The sequence below is a fragment of the Hypanus sabinus genome, chromosome 2, assembly GCF_030144855.1.
Source record: "Hypanus sabinus isolate sHypSab1 chromosome 2, sHypSab1.hap1, whole genome shotgun sequence".
In the NCBI taxonomy this organism is placed as follows: domain Eukaryota; kingdom Metazoa; phylum Chordata; class Chondrichthyes; order Myliobatiformes; family Dasyatidae; genus Hypanus; species Hypanus sabinus.
The window spans coordinates 31,699,428-31,720,749 of record NC_082707.1 but is presented as its reverse complement, the minus strand read 5'-3'; the positions used below and the strand labels follow the sequence as shown (position 1 = coordinate 31,720,749).

Sequence of the window (21,322 nt, the reverse complement as noted above, 5' to 3'; positions counted from 1 at the left end):
GGAAGGTAGTACAGGAGTCTCCTGCGGTCATCTCCCTTCAAAACAGATATACCGCTCTGGAGTCTGTTGGGGGAGATGGTTCATCAGGTGAAGGCAACAGTAGCCAGGATCATGGCACCGTGGGTGGCTCTGCTGCGCATGAGGGCAAGAAAAAGAGTGGCAGAGCTGTTGTGGTAGGGGATTCCATGGTACGGGGAATAGAGAGGAGCTTCTGTGGCTGCAAGCAGGACTCCTGTATGGGGTGTTGCCTCAGGAAGAAAGTGGGATGAGGTCCTACAAGCTGAATTTAGGGAGCTAGGAGATAAATTAAAGAGTGGGACCTCAAAGGTAATAATCTCAGGATTATTACTGGTGCCACATGATAGCCAGAGTTGGAATAGCAGGATAGCTAGAATGGATATGTGGGTTGAGGGGTGGTGCAGGAGGGAGGGTTTCAGATTCTTGGGGCATTGGAACTGCTTCTGGGTGAGGTGGGACCAGTACCATCTGGACGGTCTACATCTGGACAGAGCCGGGATCAATGTCCTAGGGAGATTGTTTGCTAGTGCTGTTGTGGGGTGGGGGGGGGGCTTTAAATTAATATGACAGGGGGATGGGAACCTACACAGAAAAGAAGAGGGAAGTGATGCAGAGACCAAAGCCAGAGTTAGTGAAGGATAAAGTAAGAGTAGAGTGCATAAAAGTAAAAGGCAAAAATCGCATAGGTCACTTGATTCTAAAAGGACAATGAGTATAAGGGCCACTTTATCTAAATGCCCATAGTATTAGAAACGAGGTTAGTGAACATGTGGCACAGATCAGTACAAAGGAGTATGATTTAGTGGCCATTACAGAAACCTGGTTGCAAGATGGAGATGACTGGGAATTAAATATCCAAGGGTATCAGGTAATACGGAGAGATAGGCGGGAAGGCAAAGGAGGTGGAGTGGGGCTCTTGATTAGGGATGAGATCAGGGCGATTGTGAGAGACGATATAGGATCTACAGAGCAGACTGTTGAGTCCATCTGGGTAGAGATTAAGAATAGCAAAAGGAAAAAAAGTCACTGGCGGGAGTTGTCTATAGGCCATCTAATAAAAATATTGCAGTGGCAGAGGCGATTAACCAAGAAATAACTGAGGCTTGTAAGAAAAGAACAGCAGTTGTCATGGGGGATTTTAACTTCCACACAGATTGGGTGAATCAGGTTGGTCAAGGAAGTCTTGAGGAGGACTTCATAGAATGCATCTGAGATGGCTTTGCTGAGCAGCATGTCAGTGAACCTACAAGGGAAAATACTATCTTAGATCTAGTACTGTGCAATGAGACAGGTAAGATTAACAATCTTGTAGTCAGGAATCCTCTTGGAAAGAGTGATCATAGTATGACTGAAATTCGCATTCAGATGGAGGAAGAAATAGTTAGATCTAAAACTGGTGTACTATGCTTGAACAATGGAGACTACAACAGGATGAGGGAGGAGCTGGCTAATGTGGATTGGGAGCACAGGCTATTTGGTGGGACAGTTGAGGAACAGTGGAATACTTCCAAAGAGATTTTTCACAGTGCTCAACAGAAGTATATTCCAGTCAAAAGTAAGTGTGGGGAGAGTCAGCCTTGGATAACTAAGGAAATAAAAGACAGTATCAAATTAAAAGCTCATGTGTACAAAGTCGCAAAGAATAGTGGGAGTCTGGAGGATTAGGAAAACTTTAAAAAGCAACAAAGAACAACTAAACAAGAAATAAGGAAAGGGAAGATAGAGTGTGATAGTAAATTAGCACAAAATATAAAAACAGATAGCAAAAGTTTTATAAATATATAAGGCAGAAAAGGGTGGCTAAAGTCAACGTAGGTCCCTTGGAAGGCGAGGAGGGGAAATTGATAATGGGTGATAATGAAATGGCTGAGGCATTGAACGACTATTTTGTGTCGGTCTTCACGGTGGAGGACACGTCTAATATGCCAAAGAAGGATGTTAAGGATGAAATGGGAGGTGAGGACCTCAATAAAATCACTAAAGAGGTAGTGATGAGAAACTAGAGGGCCTGAAGCTAGATAAGTCCCAGGTCCTGATGGGATGTATCCCAGGGTGCTGAAGGAATTGGCGGAGGTTATAGTAGATGCTTTGGTAATCATTTATCAAAACTATCTAGACTCTGGGCAGGTCCCGGCAGACTGGAAGACAGCAAATATCACACCACTTTTTAAAAAAGAATTTAGGCAATAGACAGGCAACTATAGGCCAGTTAGCTTAACATCTGTAGTCAGGAAAATGCTTAAAGCTGTCATTAAGGAAGAAATAGCGAAACATTTAGAAAGGAATGGTCCCATTAGACAGACGCAGCATAGATTCAGGAAGGGCAGGTCCTGTTTGACAAACTTACTGGAGTTCTTTGAGGATGTAATGAGTGCAGTGGATAGAGGGGAACAGGTGGATGTTGTATACTTGGATTTCCAGAAGGCGTTCGATAAGGTGCCGCACAAGAGACATAAATAAGATATGGATGCACGGAGTCAGAAGAAGTGTGTTGGCTGGGATAGTGATAGTAACTGATAGAAGGCAGAGAGTTGGTATAAATGGGTGTTTCTCCGGTTGGCAGTCTGTGGTGAGTGGGGTGCCGCAGGGGTCGGTGCTGGGCCCGCAGCTGTTTACCATTTATATTGATCATTTGGAAGATGGGACTGAGTGTAGTGTAGCAAAATTTGCTGATGACACTAAACTGAGTTGAAAAGCAAATTGTACAGAGGATGTGGACAGTCTGCAGAGGGATATTGATAGGTTAAGTGAGTGGGCCAAGGTCTGGCAGATGGAATACAACATTGGTAAATGGGAGATCATCCACTTTGAAAGGAATAATAGAAGAGCAGATTATTATTTAAATGGTGAAAGATTGCAGCATACTATTGTGCAGTGGGACTTGGGAGCGCTTGTTCATGAATCACAAAAAGTTGGCTTGCAGGTACAACAGGCTATCAAGAAGGCAAATGGAATGTTGGCCTTCATTGCTAGAGGGATTAAATTCAAGAGCAGGGAGGTCATGCTGCAACTATACAGGGTACTGGTGAGGCTGCACCTGGAGTACTGCATGCAGTTCTGGTCACCGTACTTGAGGAATGATATACTGGCTTTGGAGGCAGTGCAGAGGAGGTTCACCAGGTTGATTCCAGAGGTGAAAGGGTTAACCTATGAGGAGCGATCGAGTCACCTGGGACTATACTCACTGGAATTCAGAAGAATGAGAGGTGATCTTATAGAAACATACAAAATTTTGAAAAGGATAGATAAGATAGAAGTAGGAAAGTTATTTCCATTGGTAGGTGAGACTATGTAGAACTAGGGGACAGTGTCTCAAGATTCAGGCGACAAGATTTAGGATGGACTTGAGGAGAAATTGTTTTTCCCAGGAAGTGCTGAATCTGTGGAATTCTCTGCCCAGGGAAGCAGTTAAGGCTTCTTCACTAAATATATTTAAGATACAGTTTGATAGGTTTTAACATAGTAAGGGAATTAAGGGTTATGGGGAAAAGGCAGGTAGATGGAGCTGAGTTTATGGACAGATCAGCCATGACCTTATTGAATGGCAGGGCAGGCTCTATGGGCCGGATGGCCGACTCCTGATCCTATTTCTTATATTGCTATGTTCTTATAACTTGGTAGATCTGACTTCTTGGATGGAAGTTCCTATTTCCAAATGCCACTTCTTGCCAGTTTTGGAATTCAGAGTCTGTAGGTTCAAGTCTCACTCCTGTTATTTGGGTGTAATAATCTAAGTTGTTACTGAGGAGAGGTTCAGTTATTAGAAATTGTATCTTTCATGTTGATAATCTATGCCCAGTGTCCTGCTGGATATACTATTCCCATCAAAGTGCTAAAAATAACCAGATTATCCAGTTATTGTTGAATTCAGTTTGCACATGTTGTTCTTTTACTTACACATTAGCTGCTACACAAGGCTATTATGTTTACAGTCATGGTGTTTAATTTACAGGGAAATAAATAATTATTCCATGAATAATATAACAGGGATTACAATTATGTAGTTTAGTGAAAATTATCAATACGACACATTTCAAAAATAAATATATATTCAAAAATTTCAGTTAACATATTTCCCGATAGGTGAACATATACTATTTGCTCATTGCTACACAGTGAGCAAATTTGCTTGATTTCAATGTTGACGTGCTTCAGAATATTCTAGATTTTCTCCCTCTGGTGTAAAATGAAATCATTTTTGATTTCCAATACGGTGGAGCCACAATATATAAATGACCACAGGAGAAGCACCAAGTTTCGAGATAAAGACCAACAATCTCTAGTGACAGTCAAGCAGAATCAAAAAGAATCAGGTTTATTTTCACTGACATATGTTGTGAAATTTATTGTCTTGTGGCAGCAGTAACAGTGCAAAACACGAAAACCTCCTGTAAGTTACAAGATATACGAAGTAAGGCAAAACGTGAGGTGGCACTCATGGTTTGTTCAGAAATCTGAATAGCAGAGGAAGAAGTTGTTCCAAGAAGTGTATGTCTTCAATTTCACACTTGACTAAAGTCTCCAGCTGGCACTTCCCATTTACCATTGTGTCTAAGATCTTACCACATTGAATCCAATGCTTCAATAGCTTCTTTGTGAGCCATTATGCATTTATCCCATAGAATAAGTTTACAGTCTTCAGGATTTTTGTTCTTTGCAACTCCATGATCAATATTATTTGTTAAAGTCAATACATTGTTAAATTTAAAAATTAAAAAACCAAATATATAGTTTTCTCTTCAGTGAAAATGTTGAAGTACCTGATAATGCAACCAGCACAGAGTAATTATTTTGTCTTTGCCCAGAGTAGATCAATAAGCAAAGATCTTTTCCACTCCACCAGACGCATCATAAAGAAACCATACTTCTGTAATTGTAAACAGCCTCTCTAATGGTATCCTGGTCATTTCTTGTTAAATGTATCTCACTAACTTTGTTTTATTTTCCTCAAATATATTCATCTAACTGATTGAAATCACAGCTGGTTTCCCATGGAAACTCAGTGAAGTAATTTTCAATTTCAATTTTAAATTTCAGTTTCAAATGGACCAAAAATACTTGGATCAGATCCTTCCCAAATACCTAGCACCTCAAATGTTCAGTATTTCATATCTCATCAATTTTCAATTGAGAAAACTAAAATTAGGCCTCCTTGACCCCTTTTTAGTAAAACAAAAACTATAGTGAACATCCTTGTGCTAAATCTAATTTAACCTAGAAATTTTAAAATGTGCACACACTGACACTTTATATTACTTTACATCTTCAGATATATAACAATAGTGCATCTCATGCTCGTAAAGTGCCATAGAGTATCGAAGAATGTAAATATGTAATCATTTATTTGCAGAAATAATGCACCAAGTGATAAATTGGTCAACAGAAGTGAAGGTGATATTTTTCCAGTATCAAAAAACCAAGCTGATTGTGTGTAGGCAGCTTGGTTTACACACCAGTGAGGAAAAACAGCTATAGGTTAATTTTTATGACTTTGGGCATAAGTGTAACAAAGTGCATGAATTATTTTAAAAAACAGCTTACCATTAAGAATGAATAACCAGTCCAAAGGCTGCTCCATCCGGAAGGGCAAGGAGGAATGGTCTGATCCTGGCTATGTATGGCCACAGCTACAGAAGGTACCTCGCAGACAGAGCACCTGCTGATGTGAGGACGTATCTCATGTTCAGTGATTGGACTCTTGGGGATAGGTGCGGTGGTCGATAGCCAATAGGATTTGTCGTTTCTAGTAGCATAGTGGCAAACTTCATCAAAGCTGCAATGTGCAAATGGCAGAGTACTAAACATTGGAAGACAAGAGCCAGCTAGACCTGGGAGAATAGTAAGATTGAAATAGTAGTTATCAAAACTATCAGATAAAAGCATCGGAAGTAATATTAAATATCCTGAAAACAGGCCATTAGAAAGAGCTTCTGTGCAGACACAAAACCAAAGAAGTTTCTTTTTATAATCAAACACATAGGCATGTACAAGTGACGCTAGCATGCAGATAGAATTAAACACATTTGGTTAACAATTGCACATCCACCTGCTGCAGTCCATTCTACCCAGATGATCAGACCCATGCACGCATCTTCACATCAGCTTACTGATATACTCAGCCATGAGATGCACAGTCCAGTTTACAGACACCACTTGCCATGCAGAGCACACACTCTCACTTCTGTCATGGACAATGATCAGGCTTTCTTGCAAAGCCGCTTTAGGCTTGCAACAGCAAATTCTTGTCAAGTCCAAAATGACACCTTGTTCCCCCGAGTGTCAAAACCACACACTTTAATATTAATGCAAGATAATCAGTTCCCAAACTGGGCAGATGAGGAAGAATTGGGTTTCTCTACAAGCTCCACATTTTTGTTAGCTATTCCAGGGCAGCAAGGAGAGCCATATGTTCAAGTTCATACACAGGTTCCATATTCACCAGCATGACAGACATCAATCACCCTCCTTCCATTTTGTTCAAGTGAGTGGGCCATTTCAGAGGGCATTTAGAAGTCCAGCACTTTTGTAGAATTGTAGAGTGGTTAAAAGGAAAAATAAATGCAGTTTTTTGAAGTCTGGATGCCAAGCAGTTTTCTGGCACCACTGGGAGGGAGCTGTGTGTTAACATGGAACATTCACAGTCCAACCGGTTTCCAAGAAAATCACACCCAGGAAAAATTCTCATTTAATGCCATGTGTAAATGAAATTGGATGGTGCATCCACAACATTGTTGCTGCTATCATTAAGAGCTGTACTGAGATTTGTGTACGTCTAAGGAGTGCCAAGAATAAAAGTGAAAAGATGACAGGATGACAGAACCAAAGAAAAAACGCTTAAACCTACCAAGATTTTGACTGTAAGAATTTTCTTGACCCTCCAGAAAAAGCAAGCTGTACCCTCGCCAAAGGGTTGTCTTATTTTGAGGACAAGAAGGTATCTGTGTTGACTGGCTGTGCACCACAATCAGAAACCCACCAGAGTCTGGAAGGCAGTGACCTTGACCTCCTGGTGGCCCTTGATCACCAGGGGGGCCTAAAGGAAAGAACAAAAGTAGAATGCATCAATGGCAGTTGTACTGTATGTTCAAAATACTCAAAAATGAGCAACTGGTTTTAATTTTATTGGACTCCATTATATTTGTTCTGATTTTGAAGATGCATTGGAGTTGAATCTCAAGAAGTTGTCTCTTTTGTGCTATTGGATCAAGTTTATTATCATTAATATATGTCATAAAATTTGTGGCTCTGTGTCAGTAGCACCATGCAGGCATAACAAATTTCCAATAACATTAATTAAATAAATAAACAGTATGAAGAGAAACAGTCTGGTCATGTTCATGGACCCAATGTTCATTCAGAAATCTGATGGCAGAGGGGAAGAAGCTTCTTCAACCTCCTGTACCTAACCTCCAGGTTGATAGTAATGAGAAGAGGTCATGTCCCAGGTGATGAGGGACTTCAATGATCTTGGCACAGATTGGGAGACCGCTTCACCAAGCATCCACACTCCATTCACCAGAAAAAGCGGGATCTCCCAGTGGCTACCCATTTTAATTCCACTTCCCATTCCCATTCCACCATGTCCATGGGACCATAAAACCATAAGGTATAGGAGCAGAAGTAGGCTGTTTGGCCTATCGAATCAGCTCCACCATTCAATCATGGGCTGATCCAATTCCTCCAGTCATCCCCACTCCCCTGCCTTCTCCCTATACCCTTTGATGCCCTGGCTAATTAAGAACCTATTGATCTCTGCCTTAAATGCACCCAATGACTTGGCCTCCACCAGCCGCTCAAGGCAACAAATTCCACAGATTTACCACCCTTTGACTAAAGAAATTTCTCCGCATCTCTGTTCTAAATGGACGTCTTTCAATCCTGAAGTCGTGCCCTCATGTCCTGGACTACCCTACCAATGAAAATAACTTTGCCATATCTAATCTGTTCAGGCCTTTTAACATTCAGAATGTTTCTATGAGATCCCCCCTCATTCTCCTGAACTCCATGGAATACAGTCCAAGAGCTGCCAGACGTTCCTCATACTGTAACCCTTTCATTCCTGGAATCATTCTCATGAATCTTCTCTGAATCCTCTCCAATGTCAGTACATCCTTTCTAAAATAAGGAGCCCAAAACTGCACACAATACTCCAAGTCTGGTCTCACAAGTGCCTTATAGAGCCTCAACATCACATCCCTGCTCTTATATACTACACCTCTAGAAATGAATGCCCACATTGCATTTGCCTTCTTCACCACCGACTCAACCTGGAGGTTAACCTTCAGTGTATCATGCACAAGGACTCCCAAGTCCCTTTGCATCTCTGCATTTGAATTCTCTCTCCATCTAAATAATAGTCTGCCTGTTTATTTCTTCCACCAAAGTGCATGACCATACACTTTCCAATATTGTATTTCATTTGCCACTTCTTTGTCCATTCCCCTTAAACTATCTAAGTCTCTCTGCAGGCTCTCTGATTCCTCAACACATCCTGCTCCTCCATCCATCTTTGTATCATTAGCAAATTTAGCCACAGATGTCAGTCCATGATCTCCTCTACTGCTACCATGAGGCACATTCAGATTGGACAGGCAAAACTTTATGTTCTGTCTGGGTAGTCTCCAACATCATGGCATGAACATCAATTTCTTGAACTTAACTGCCCATCATGGCCCTCTGGTGCTCCTCCCCCTTTTCCTTCTTCCATGGCCTTCTGTCCTCTTCTATCAGATCCCTCCTTCTGCAGCCCTGTATCTCTTTCACCAATCAACTTCCCAGCTCTTTAATTCATCCCCTCCTCCTCCTCCTGGTCTCAACTATCATCTTGTTTTTTTTCCCTCCCCTTCCCTTCCTTCTAATTGACTCTTCATCTTCTTTTCTTCAGTCCTAATGAAGGGTCTCAGCACTGTACACTTTTCCACAGATGCTGCCTGGCCTGCTGAGTTCCTCCAGCACTTTGTGTGCATTGTGATAAATTATACAACCTTGAGATTTGCTTACTCGTAGGTAGCCACAAAGCAAGAAACCCGAAAGAACCCAATTAAAAAGGCCAACACCCGACGTGAGAAAAAAACCCACTTATCATGCAAACAACTGAAGCAAACAACATCATTCTGAACCAAAACGGAGTCCTCAGGTGTGAACCCCAGAGCAAGCCCAAAGCCTCATTATCAGTTCATCACATTAGCATATTTTCATATTTTTCAATGTAATAATGATTTTGCTTCTCCATCCTAAGGAAGCCAGCTATGCAGTAGAGTGGTGGGATCATTCTCCAAACTATGTGGAACTCCAAGCCGAAGTGAACACGGCAGCAAAGCATTCAGAATCGAGTTACACAGCACAGAGGGATTGTAATCTAAAATCAGTGCTATCTCCGGGGAAAGCTTTACCACCCCCGTTTTAAGGTATGGTTCAATTCCCACCGCTGTATGTAAGAAATGTATACATTCTCCCCATGACTGTATGGATTTCCTCCAGCTGCTTCATTTTCCTCCCACATTCCAAAGATGTATGGAATCTTACAAGAAAGCACTCAAAAATGGCTCCTAACTGAAGCACAATTTACATTTAAAAGAGCGGCTGAAATAGTACCAATGGGAACTGCAGACAGAAACTCAATTGAGCTGCAGTCAGGAATGAAAGGGAGCACGAACAAAATCGCAATGCCTAAACAAAAACTGGCCTGCCCAAAAAAAATTGTGTTATCGCTATGGCAGGAGCTCACGTACACCAGAGCAATGGAGATTTAAGGGCAAAACTTACAGAAAATGTAAGTAGGACACATACAAACAGTATTTTGTGCAGACAAAGATAAAAGGACTTCACAGAGAAGGGATAAAGATTTAAAAAATCAAGTTGCAGTTTCAAAACGAGAATATTCTGCATGCTGTGGAACGATAACAATGAGAGTGAAGCGGGACTGAGATTTACAATGCAAAAACTAACAAAGGACAAACAATGTGGCTTTCATCAGAAGCGACCAGTAAATTAATTAAAATGGAATTGGACACAGGCTTAACTGTTTCAGTCATTACACAAAATGAGTTTGATGGCATTTCAAAACTACTAAGCTGAAGTTTTCAGATATTCAACTCAGAACTTATACTGGAGAAAAGCTAACTCCTATGTGATTGACCTTAGTTACAGTGAAATTTAGCAACCAACAAGCCACATTGGGCTCACGTGATAAAGACAGAAGGGCAAGCTTTGTGGAGACATGACTGGCTGAGCTAACCACAATTTGTTTGGAGATATATCCACCATTTGTATACTACATCCCTGACAATAAACCCAACTGAAAATGAATCAAGAAAGATATAACAGTGCTCAAGGATGGCATCAGAAAACTCAAACAGATCCAGGGTGGAATAACGTTCAGTGAAGAGGGCACACCCAAGTTTTACAAAGCCAACTGGTCCCTTATACCATCCATAATAAAGTAGCCAGTATGCTAGCTAACATGGAGGCTGAATGAATTTTTCCAAAGTTGAGTGGAGCCCATGGACATGCCTGTGGTCCTAGTAGCCAAGAAAAATGGGTCTGTGAGGATCTGTGGTGATTTTAAGGTCAATAGATCAATACTCTCTGCCCAGGATAGAGGATATCTTTGCAAACCTTTCTAAAGGAAAACACTTCAGCAAAGTGAATCTAGCTGAGGCCTATCTAACTGGTGATGGGAGAAAAATTCAATGTCATTCTCACCATAAACTCTCACAAAGGGCTTTAGCTCTATATGAAGCTTAAGTCTGGATTAGCATCTGCACCTGCACCCTGGGAGAAAGCTAGGGACCAGGTGCTGCAAGGCTGCCCAGGTAGCTGGACATCTTTGTAATCAGTAAGGATGACAAGGAATAGCTCCAAAATCTCAAGACAGTGTTAAAATAATTAGAAGATTATGTGTACAGAGCGCAACACAATAAATGTGAATTCTTTAAACCAAACATCACTTATTCTGGTCATACCATGGACGTACAAGGCTTACACAAGTGTGTGGAGAAAATACAGACAGCAGTGGATGCCCAAGACCAAAGGACATATCACAGTTGTAGTCCTTTTTAGAATTTGTCAATTACTATAACAATTCTCTGCCAAAACTGGTTGTTGTGCTCACCCCTTAAACCCATTACCACAGATTGGGAAGAAATGGCAATGGACAAAGCAGTGTGAGATGGCTTTCAAAAAGATAAAAGGAAATAGTGACATCAGACACTGTACTCACACATTATGATCCACATCGTCCAGTGAAGCTTGACTTATTGTATGGGTGCAGTCATATCACAAAAGCCCATTGCCTTTGCATCATGTTCCCTTACCACCGCAGAGACAAATTACACACAGATTGGCAGAGAGACCTTGCATCTGGTTTGACATGTATAATGTTTTTAACAGTACTTGTATGGGAGAGTTTACCCTCGCTACTGCTCATCAACCACTGGTGTCCATTTTCAATCCACAGAAGGGTGTTCCACTAACAGCAGCAACACAAATGCAGAGATGGGGCTCTGTTTCTTGGAGGACACAATTACAAGGTCAAATTCGAGAGGTTGACTAAGCATGGAAATGCAGACAGATTGTCCTGCTTACCCTTGGAAAAGGAAATAACTGAAAATTTACAAAAGAGGATACTCCTTGATGTATTCTCCCTAATACAAATCGAAAGCTACCCTATGATGGCAGATATGATCCAAAGGGAAAGCAGAAGAGACCCCACAATGTCTTATGTCTACACAGCCATCCAAAGTGGCTGGAATGTGCAGCAGAAACAACGGTTTCCCCATTGACAGATGTTGTCTTACTTGGGGATTCAGAGATGTTGTACCATCTAAGCTGAGAGCTAAAGTGTTGGAGGTCGGTCATCTTGGTGTGGTTAAAAAGACATCACTGGCTCGAAGCTTTCTCTGGTGGCCTGGGATAGATCAACAGATTGAGCAGCTTGCCAAACACTGTTTGGTGTGCTCAGAGCAGCGCCTCTCCATCCCTGGGAATGGCCTGCATTGTCCTGGCAGAGGATTCACATGGATTTTGCCAGATCATTCACGGACACAAATTTCATGATAGTAGTGGACGCAGCTACAGAGTGGCAAGAAGTATTCCCGGTAGCCTCCACTCCAGCCTCGCACACTGCTGATGTGTTGATAAGCCTCTTTGCAAGGAATGGTGTTGCAGAACACTTTGTCGGTGACAATGGACCACAGCTTGCGGGGGAGCAGTTTCACTCATTCCTGAAAATGAATGTAATAAGACACAGCACCAGCTACAAATGGCTTGGCGGAAAGGTTTATCCGAAGACTAAAGAAAGCACTGTGAGCAATATCAGGAGAATACACTACACTAACACTGAACCAGAAGCTTGCCAACTTTCTCCTTGTACGTCACAATGAAGCACACTTCACAAGTAACAACTCATGCTTTTCCTGGGTCCTTCCTTGCGTTCACGCTCGGATCTCCTCAAACCCATTCTCAGAAGGAGTATGCAGGACAAACAGCTGAGACAAATTGGGCACTCCTCTCACAAGGAGGTTTGAGGTTTCACTCGCGGCCAAGCAGTCCTGGTGAGGAACTACAGAGCGTGCTCGGAAAGATTATGGACAGAACTTGACCACTCTGCTACACAGTGGACATTGCTTCTGAGATGACAGACGAGGAGAGCAGAGTCAATAGTCAGGCAAGAAAGGTGTCCAAAGCAGTCAGTACCACTTCCAATTCCGACACCTACCACGGAGGAGGCTCCAGAACCTGAGATTGTCTCACAGCCACATCTCACCTGCCCCAAGCAGAGTGAATCCTTTTGTCAGGAAAGATATTATTCCATAAGGGTAAGAAAGCCTCCACAGCAATTAAATCTTTTAGCCTGAATGCAATACTTTAAGAATTTACTATGCTGTGGTTTTCTTATAGTAGTTGTATTATATAGTATACTCTGTATATAGTTGACATGCATTCTATATTGAGTTAAAGTTTATAGCTAAACAGGGAGGAGTGTTGTGTATTTGAGATTTCAGTAATATTGAGTAATATTGTAAATATATTGTTTGAGTAAATATCCGTTATTTGTTTACATAATTCATTCTGGGTTATATGTAAAAATACATGAATTGCATATGTCATAAAGCTACCACTTGATACGTGCATGTCTTGCTAAAGCAAAGAACAAACTAAGACCTATTTTCTTGGGCTCCTGTCGTTCTCTTACAATTAGTTTAATGTTTTGGAGTTACAAAACATGACAGTGGGCATGCTATGTTGGCACCAGAAGCATGGAGGCTGGTAAGGTAACGTAATGGGTGACAATTCACAACCGCCAACATTGAGCTGGGGTTCACTTCAAGAGGCAGCTCTGATGTGATGACGTAATATCGTAAGGGGCTTCGAGCGTGCTTTGGTGTTCAGGTTTTGGAGTTCAATAAAATGTGTTAAGGTTTTCTTTAAACATATAATGCCTTACTTCAATTTATTTGTAAAAATCTACAGACTCTTACAGGCTGCCTGGCATTACCCTTGCTGATTTGACAAAAACAACACATTTCACTGTATTTGTTGATTTCTGAGTCTGAAGTCTCTGTCAGTCAAAGTTCACCATGGATAGTGTGTTCTAGCTATCTAGGTATGCAAGCCTGGACGATATCATGAAATATGCAAGCCTGCGCGTTATAGAGAACAAGCTGTTGCCCATGTAGCAATCTTCCCCTTGCCTCACCTCTGATGTACCCAAAGGAATGGCAGCGACCAATTCAGTTTAGAACCTGCAACGTCACAGGAACTGCCACTCAGCATTGAGCTCGATGTGGGACTGACTTATGGGCTCCAGCTCTGGATTTTTCCCTCAGGGTTTACTCTCAAAGCCTTCCCCACGAGAGGGTATAGTGGGAAGGTAGTGGAGGTTCGAGGTCAGTGTTTTCCTTCTCCTAGAGGCTGACAAGCCCCATCTGCCCAAAGCGACTGGTTTTAAGGTGCCAGTAACCTGCCTTTGCCCCTTCTCCCATCAGTAGAAATGACTCTGCCAGGCTTAGTAGCCAAGCCACACATGAAGGCCAGGAGCTGGACTTTGTTGTCAGAGGCTATTTGAGGCACACACCATTGGGAGCGTTTAATAGGAAATGGGAGCTTGTTCTCATTACCACCTCCTGAATATAGCAACCTTAAGGAATGTACACGTTGATGTACATGTGACAAACACAGCTCTCTACTTTCTTTAAAAATCAATGTAGATACTGAGAATGTGAAATGGAAAAAACTACAAAATGCAGCAAATACCATCAAAACAGGATGCACCTGTAGAAAGGAAAACAGTTAACTTTTCAGGTCAGAGGGCCTTCATCAGAACTTGAAGAGAAAGAAGTGTTTTAATTTGCAGATAGAATGGCAGAGGGATGAATAGGACAAAGGGAATAACTCTGATGGAGTGGTACAGTTAGTAGATTAGCTATTTCGCAACCCCAACAACCTGCCTACAGTCCTGATATCTGGAGCTACTTCACCCAGACAGACTGCACGGGTCCCTGGACGATGGAAAATGGAAGAGAAGGCCAGGAAGTCATGAATGAACAGTCCCTTCGAAATACTGAAAGGTGAAGGGGAGATATGTTGACGGTGGCGGAATATGCCAGAGCTGATCAACTGAACACAGAAACTGGTGGGTGAGGATCTGAGGGTGGGTGGTGGTCTCTAACCTTGCTCTATCAAGGAGGGAAGGCAAAAGCAGAATTGCAGGAAATAGACGAGATATGGTCCAGGGGTCCAAACACTGTAATAGAGGATTGCTTTGACTTGGGAAAGGAGGAAGACATCTCAGAGTTACCTGTGTGTGATGCATTTCTCCTAACGTATGGTGACACACAGATCCAGGAAGAAAAGGGAAGTCAGCAATAGATCCTGTAAAGTTGAGAACAGGGCAAAAGTTGGCAGCCACACTTCTGAAACTTATCAGATTTGCAGAGAGAGCAGGTAGCAGCTCCAGTAACTCTGGATGTGTTAGGTTACTTGTAGTCATTCTAAACGGAGACTAGCTGCTGGTAAATTCATTTTCTATAGCCTCTCGAGAAACTTTAGGAATATAAGCAGCTTTGTTTTCACCTCCTTAAAATGATTTTTAACAATTTGCATTCAGAGAACGGGATCAAAAACACAAAAATACAAAAGCTCAAAAGCTGCCAAGGTGTCCCATGCCAAACAGTCTGAGAATGTCGCTGTGCGATTTTAAGGAAAGATCTTCCCAGCAGTTCCAGTAGCTCTAGGAGATTTGGTATATCAAAGACCGTAGGAAATTTCTGCGGAGAGTGTTCTGACTGATGGCATCACTGGCTGGTATAGATGCTCCAATGTTTAGGATTGAAAGGGACTACGGAGAGATGTAAACTCAGCCAGCTTCATCACGGTCAAAGATTCAAAGTTCATTTATTGTCAAAGTACTTACGCAATGTACAGCCCTGAGATTTGTCTTCCCACAGACAGCCACAAAACAAAGAAACACCATGGAACCCATCCAAAGAAAACATCAAACATCCAAATGTGAAAAAAAAGAATGAATCACACAAATAGCAAATAAACAAGTAACACATAGAATATTAAACATCAAACCTTGAAACAGTCTATGAATGCTCAGTTTAGATCAGCTCAGTTCAATTTAGCGCTGTGTTGTTCATTGACTGCAGGCCACAGAGTGATCAAAATTGCACAAAACAGGAATGGAAAAAGGAGGAACCAGAAACACATATAAGATGTGCAGAGTCCTCTAAAAACAAGTCCCATCCACAAACAACGCCGATCAAGCCTTGCCCAAGACCCAAGACTCCTGCATCTTTTCCTGGCAGCAGTGAGCAAGAGGGAAAGGGAGAGGGAGACTGGTCAAACACAGGCAGGCAGTGCTGAAAGCTCGCTCACCTTCCACTCATGTTCTTGTTGATTTCAATCTTGCTCGATGCTTTAATCAGCGGGGAATACAGTTGATCATGGGCTCTGCTCTGTCTCCAGGCATCTTGACCTCCAGGCCACACACTCCACACCAAACCTCACCAAACTCCCTCAGAGACAGCAAAGCACCAAATTGCTCAATTGGCCCAAAAAACACACCATCAAAATGTAAGTCACGTGTTTCCCTCGCACACAGCTTAGTAGTAGAGTCACACTTGAAAGAAGAAAAAGTAACAGAAGTAGTTTTGTGAACTATCTGAAGGATGTCACCGCTGGTCACGTTGTTCACTGCTGCCAACTTACCACCATGAAATCCCCCGTGACAAACCTCTCCACCATCAAAGATGCCTCAAGAAGGCAACACTAATCATTTAGGGCCCTCATCACCACTGGCATATCCTTTTCTCATTACTACCAACAAGCAGGGGGTACAGGAGCCTGAAGACCCACACTCAACATTTTAGCAACAGTTTTTTTCCCCTCTGCCATCAGATTTCTGAATGGTCCATGCACACTGCCTTGCTATTCCTTGTTTGCACTATTTAGTTACGTTTTTTATTGTAGCTTATAGTGTATTTTTTATTTCTTGCATTGTACTGCTATCATAAAACAACAAATTTCACGACATATGTCAGTGATAATAAACCTGATTCTGAGAGCCCACAAGATCCCTAGGTCAACCAATACCCCGGAAAGCATCTAGAATTAAATTTAATCATTTAGAGCTGTTTAGAAGAATCACTGGTAAGGCCTAAGTATGGGATTTTATCATTTTCTTTCTATAGTTTCATTTATTAGTGCCAGATCTATTGAAGCCATTGATTAAGGCTGATAGCTGAATGGGGTGTTTAAAGTTAGGGGAATGAAAGATTTAGACACACGTTCATTCAGTCTGAACCGAGACCCAAGAACAATCTGCAGGAGGAACCCAGCAGGTACTGCAGCATCTGTGAGGGGAAAAAGAATTGCTGACACTTCAGGAAATGGTCTCCAGATGCAGGCTTTTAATCTGAAACAATGACAATTCCTTTCTTCCCACAATGCTGCTCGACACGCACAGTTCCTCCAGCAGCTTCCAGATTCCAGCCCCTGCTGTCTTGTGTATTCTGTTGACTATTGTGAGAGGAAAAGGGCAATTCTGTGTGAAGTTAGAGATGCAATCAGATGCATGAGAGCTGTGCCAGGGTTTGCATAACATCACTATCTATAAAGGCAAAATCTAATGGCTTTACTTCACTCCCTAGTGAGCTCAACAACTTTTATACACTCTGTGAAAGGGAGAATAATATTACTCCTATGCAAATCTCCACAGCATCTGGGATCCCTGTGATCTCTGTCTGGGTAGTTGATGTTAGAACATCCGTCAAGAAGGTGAACCCTTGCAAGGGTCAGACCCTGACAGTGTAACTGGCAGGGGACTGAAACCTTGCGCTGACCAACTCATTGGACTGTTCAAAGACATGGTAAGGCTCTCGCTGCTGTGGTCTGAGGTTCCCACATGCTTGTAAAGGACAGAAGTCATACTAGTGCTCATGAAGAGCAGGGTGGGCACCCTCAATGACCATCACCCAACAGTACTCATACCTGCTGTGATGAAGTGCTTTGAGAGGTTAGTCATGGCTAGAATTAACTTCCCCCCCCCAAGCTATAATGGGCCCACTGCAATTTGCCTACCATCACAACAGGTCTAAAGCAGATGCACTCTCACTGACACTCCACTCTGCGTTGGAGCACCTGGGCAACAGCAAAACTGATATGAGGCTACTGTTCATCGATTACAGACCAGCATTCAACACCACCATCACCTCACTACTAATCCTCAAACATCAAAATCTGGGCTCCTAGGCCTCCCTCTACAGCTGAATCCTCAGATTCTTTATTGAAAGACCATAGTCAGTGTAGATCAGTAATAACATTTCCTTCTCGCTGACAATGAACACAGGCTCACCTCAAGAACGTGTGCCTATCCCATAGCTCTACTCTCTCCAGACTCATGATTGTGTGGCCAGGCACAGCTCAACTGGCATCAGTAAATTCACAGAAAACAATCTGGTGTTAGTAGAATCTCAGATGGTGATGAGGAGGCCTTTAGGAGTGAGGTAGATCAGCAGGTTGAGCAGGTTGCACTCAACAGCAGCAAAACCAACAAACAGGAAGGGAAAGTCGAGGGAGCACAAACCAGTCCTCACTGAGGGATCAGCAATGGAAAGGGTGAGCCTTTCAAGTTCCTGCATGTCAACATCTCTGATGATCTATCCTGGGCCTGACATATTGACACAATCACATGCCAGATTAGTTACTGGAAGTCCCATGTTAGTAAGTTCCTGCGTAAAGAGTTTGAGGAGATTTGATATATCACCATAGACTCTGGTAAACTTCAATAAATGTACGATGGAGATCATTCCGACTGGTTGCATCACAGCCTGGTATGAAGGCTTGCATGCTCAGGATTGAAACAGACTGCAGAGGGTTCTAGGATCAGCCAGTTCCACCACAGGCAAAACCTTGCCCACCACCGAGGACATCTTCAGCAGGTGTTGCCTCTAGGCAGCTACATCCATCACTAAAGAGCCCCGCTGTCTGGGGCATGAACTTTTCCATTACTATCATCAGGGAGATGCTACAGGAGCCTGAAGGTCACCATCAAATTTCTGAATGGTCCATGAAGACTACCTCATTATTCCTTCTATTGCACAACTTATTTTGTAATTCATTATAACTTTTTATGGCTTGCACTGTACTGCTTGCCATAAAATAAGAAATTTCATGGCATACATTGTGATAATAAACCTGATTCTGATTCTGGACCTGGATACACCCACTGATATTGGGTAGGCAGGAAATGATCCACTCTTGCCTTTTCCCTTGAAATTGTAATTGGGCAACTAGATTCCTCCCCAAATTCCTTAAATTACACTTTACTCCCAAGTTTTACATTTTACCCCATACTCATCAACCTTCCCACATCCCAAGCAATTGGAAACTATGTTTTCCTGTGGTTAGGACCAAATCCTTAAATACAAGAAGATTTCAACAGAAAATGCTTGAAAGAATGTTTATGACAGAAAAAGAAACATCTTGGACAGTTTCTTTTATGAAACAGTTCTCTATTTTTTACTGGGTAAAATACTCAGCCGATGTTATTTTTTTCTTCCTCACCTGGGTCTCCAGTCATCCCTCGTTGCCCAGATTTGCCAGGGTCTCCACGAGGCCCAGGAGGACCAACCGGGCCTTCAGGACCCAGCCCACCTGGTCTGCCTCTTTGCCCCTTGGGCCCTGTAGGCAGGCAGAGAACAGAAACATACATACTTATCCAAGGCTTGTTGGAATATCATTAATTTGTAGGTCATTGAACTCTAAAATAACATTCAGATTTTAGCAATAAATTTGGAATTAATTACAATGATTTCATTGAATATCAGAAGGAAAAAAACTAAAAATATCTGCACAAGTATGTATGCTTGCACATGGGTGTAAAGAAGAAACAAGTCTGCAAGCTCTGATTTGAGTGCAAAAGGGTGCATGAAGATGAGAGTAAGAGCAAGCACTAATGTATACAAGTGTACAAGTGTGTGCACATGTATCAGTGTGATAGCCCGAAAGTGTTTGTGTGTGTATTAACATTTGTGGAAAAGGCAATAGGACTTAGAAAGGGACTTCTAAAGGTAGAGTACAAATCAGAAAGAGAAGAGCACGTTTTTTTTACAAGCTAGAAGCTCTTCATTTAGTTCAAATGCAGATAAAATACGTGGCAAAAATAAACTTTTAGTAGGAGCAAAGTGAAAATGGGCTGAGAGCAATGTTCCATTATATCTTAAGAACCGTTAGGTGTAACGCCAGTAGTTGGTATGTACTTTCAGTGGCCACTTTATTAGAAACACCTATACACCTACTTGTTGATGCAAATATCCAACCAGCCAATCGTGTAGCAGCAATTCAATGCATAAAAGCACGCAGACATGATCCAGAGGTTCAGTTGTTGTTCAGATCCACCATTAGAACGGGGAAGTAATGTGATTTAAATGACTTTGATTGTGGAATAATTGTTGGTGCCATACAGGGCAGTTTGAGTATCTCAGAAACTACTGATCTCCTGGGATTTTCACACACAACAGTCAATAAAACAGGGGTTCCCAACATGAGGTCCACAGACCCCTTGGTCAATGGTATTGGAACATGGCATAAAGAGAGTCGGGAACCCCTAATCTAGATTTTACACTGAATAGTGTGAGAAACAAAAAAAAAATCCAGTGAGTGGCAGTTCTGTGGGCAAAAGCGCCTTGTTAATGAGAGATGTCAGAGGAGAATGGCCAGACTGATTCAAGCTGACAGGAACGTGCCACTAACTCAAATAACCATGCATTGCCAAGGCAGTGCGTAGAAGAGCATCTCTGAATACACGACCTATCAAACCTTGTATTGGATGGGTTACAGCAGCAGAAGACCATGAGCATGCACTCAGCGACCACTTTGTTAAGTACAGGAGGTAGCTAATAATGTGACCACTGAGTGTAGATATATTTTAATGCATTTAGGAGATCATTGGAAAAATCAACATTTGTTTTCCATATTCCATTGCTCTGTTTTGAGTCACGTATCAGTGGACTGGAGAAGAATAGCAGATTTCATCCCCTGATGACTATCAGTAAACCTGATGAGGTATTACAACAATCTGGTTGTTTCATATTTACCATTACCAACTGGTTTGAATTCCAGATTTATTCTATTACTTGTGCTTGAACTCCCCAGCTGCTGTGGTGGGCCTCAATCTCTGCATAAATGGCCCAGAATTCCAGCTGTTAGTCTGGTAGCACAGCCACGATGCTACCATAGTACTTCAATGCGTTCCATTCAGTTTAGACTTTATTAGAAACTGCAAGGTCAGTCGCAGGACAGCGTTTTCCTTTGAGCCAATGGGGAATCCTAGAAGATTTTCCATTTTATTTATTTATTTTTAATTAGCAATACAGAGCACAATAAGGCCCTTACCGCCCTTCAAGCCACACGGCCCAGCGACCCCGAATTAACCCTAATCTGATCACGGGACAATTTACAATGGCCAACTAACCGACTCTCCATGCCTTTGGACTGTGGCACAAAAAACCCACATATTCCATGGGTACCAAGAGGACACAGGGATTGAACTCGAATTCCTGCGCCCCGAGCATAATTGCCCCAAATGCCGCCGGCCATCTGCCCTTACACCATGCTATTTGTTCTATCATGACCCCAGACTCAGGTTTCAGTCAGAGCCAGGCTCCTCTGGCAGAGTGGTGCCCAGGACGACCTCAGCATAGGTAGCCTACTACGGTCACAGAATAGACAATGAAACCCATACCCAGGGCTCAGAGCTCTCAACAACATCAATGTATTTGGAGAAGTTTTTTGTTTT

At 42.3% G+C, this 21,322-nt stretch overlaps 1 protein-coding gene across 1 annotated transcript in view; it reads right to left on the bottom strand.

The window, feature by feature from the left end:
• LOC132403307 (collagen alpha-4(IV) chain-like) overlaps positions 1-21,322 on the bottom strand; it is a 47,501-nt gene that overhangs the window by 4,755 nt on the left and 21,424 nt on the right. Inside the window, exons 7-9 of the mRNA XM_059986762.1 lie at positions 19,090-19,206; positions 6,863-7,051; positions 5,560-5,846 (exon numbers count right to left, since the gene is read on the bottom strand). Of these exons, the coding sequence (XP_059842745.1) occupies positions 5,560-5,846; positions 6,863-7,051; positions 19,090-19,206 (593 nt within the window). The remainder of the gene's footprint in view (positions 1-5,559; positions 5,847-6,862; positions 7,052-19,089; positions 19,207-21,322) is intronic.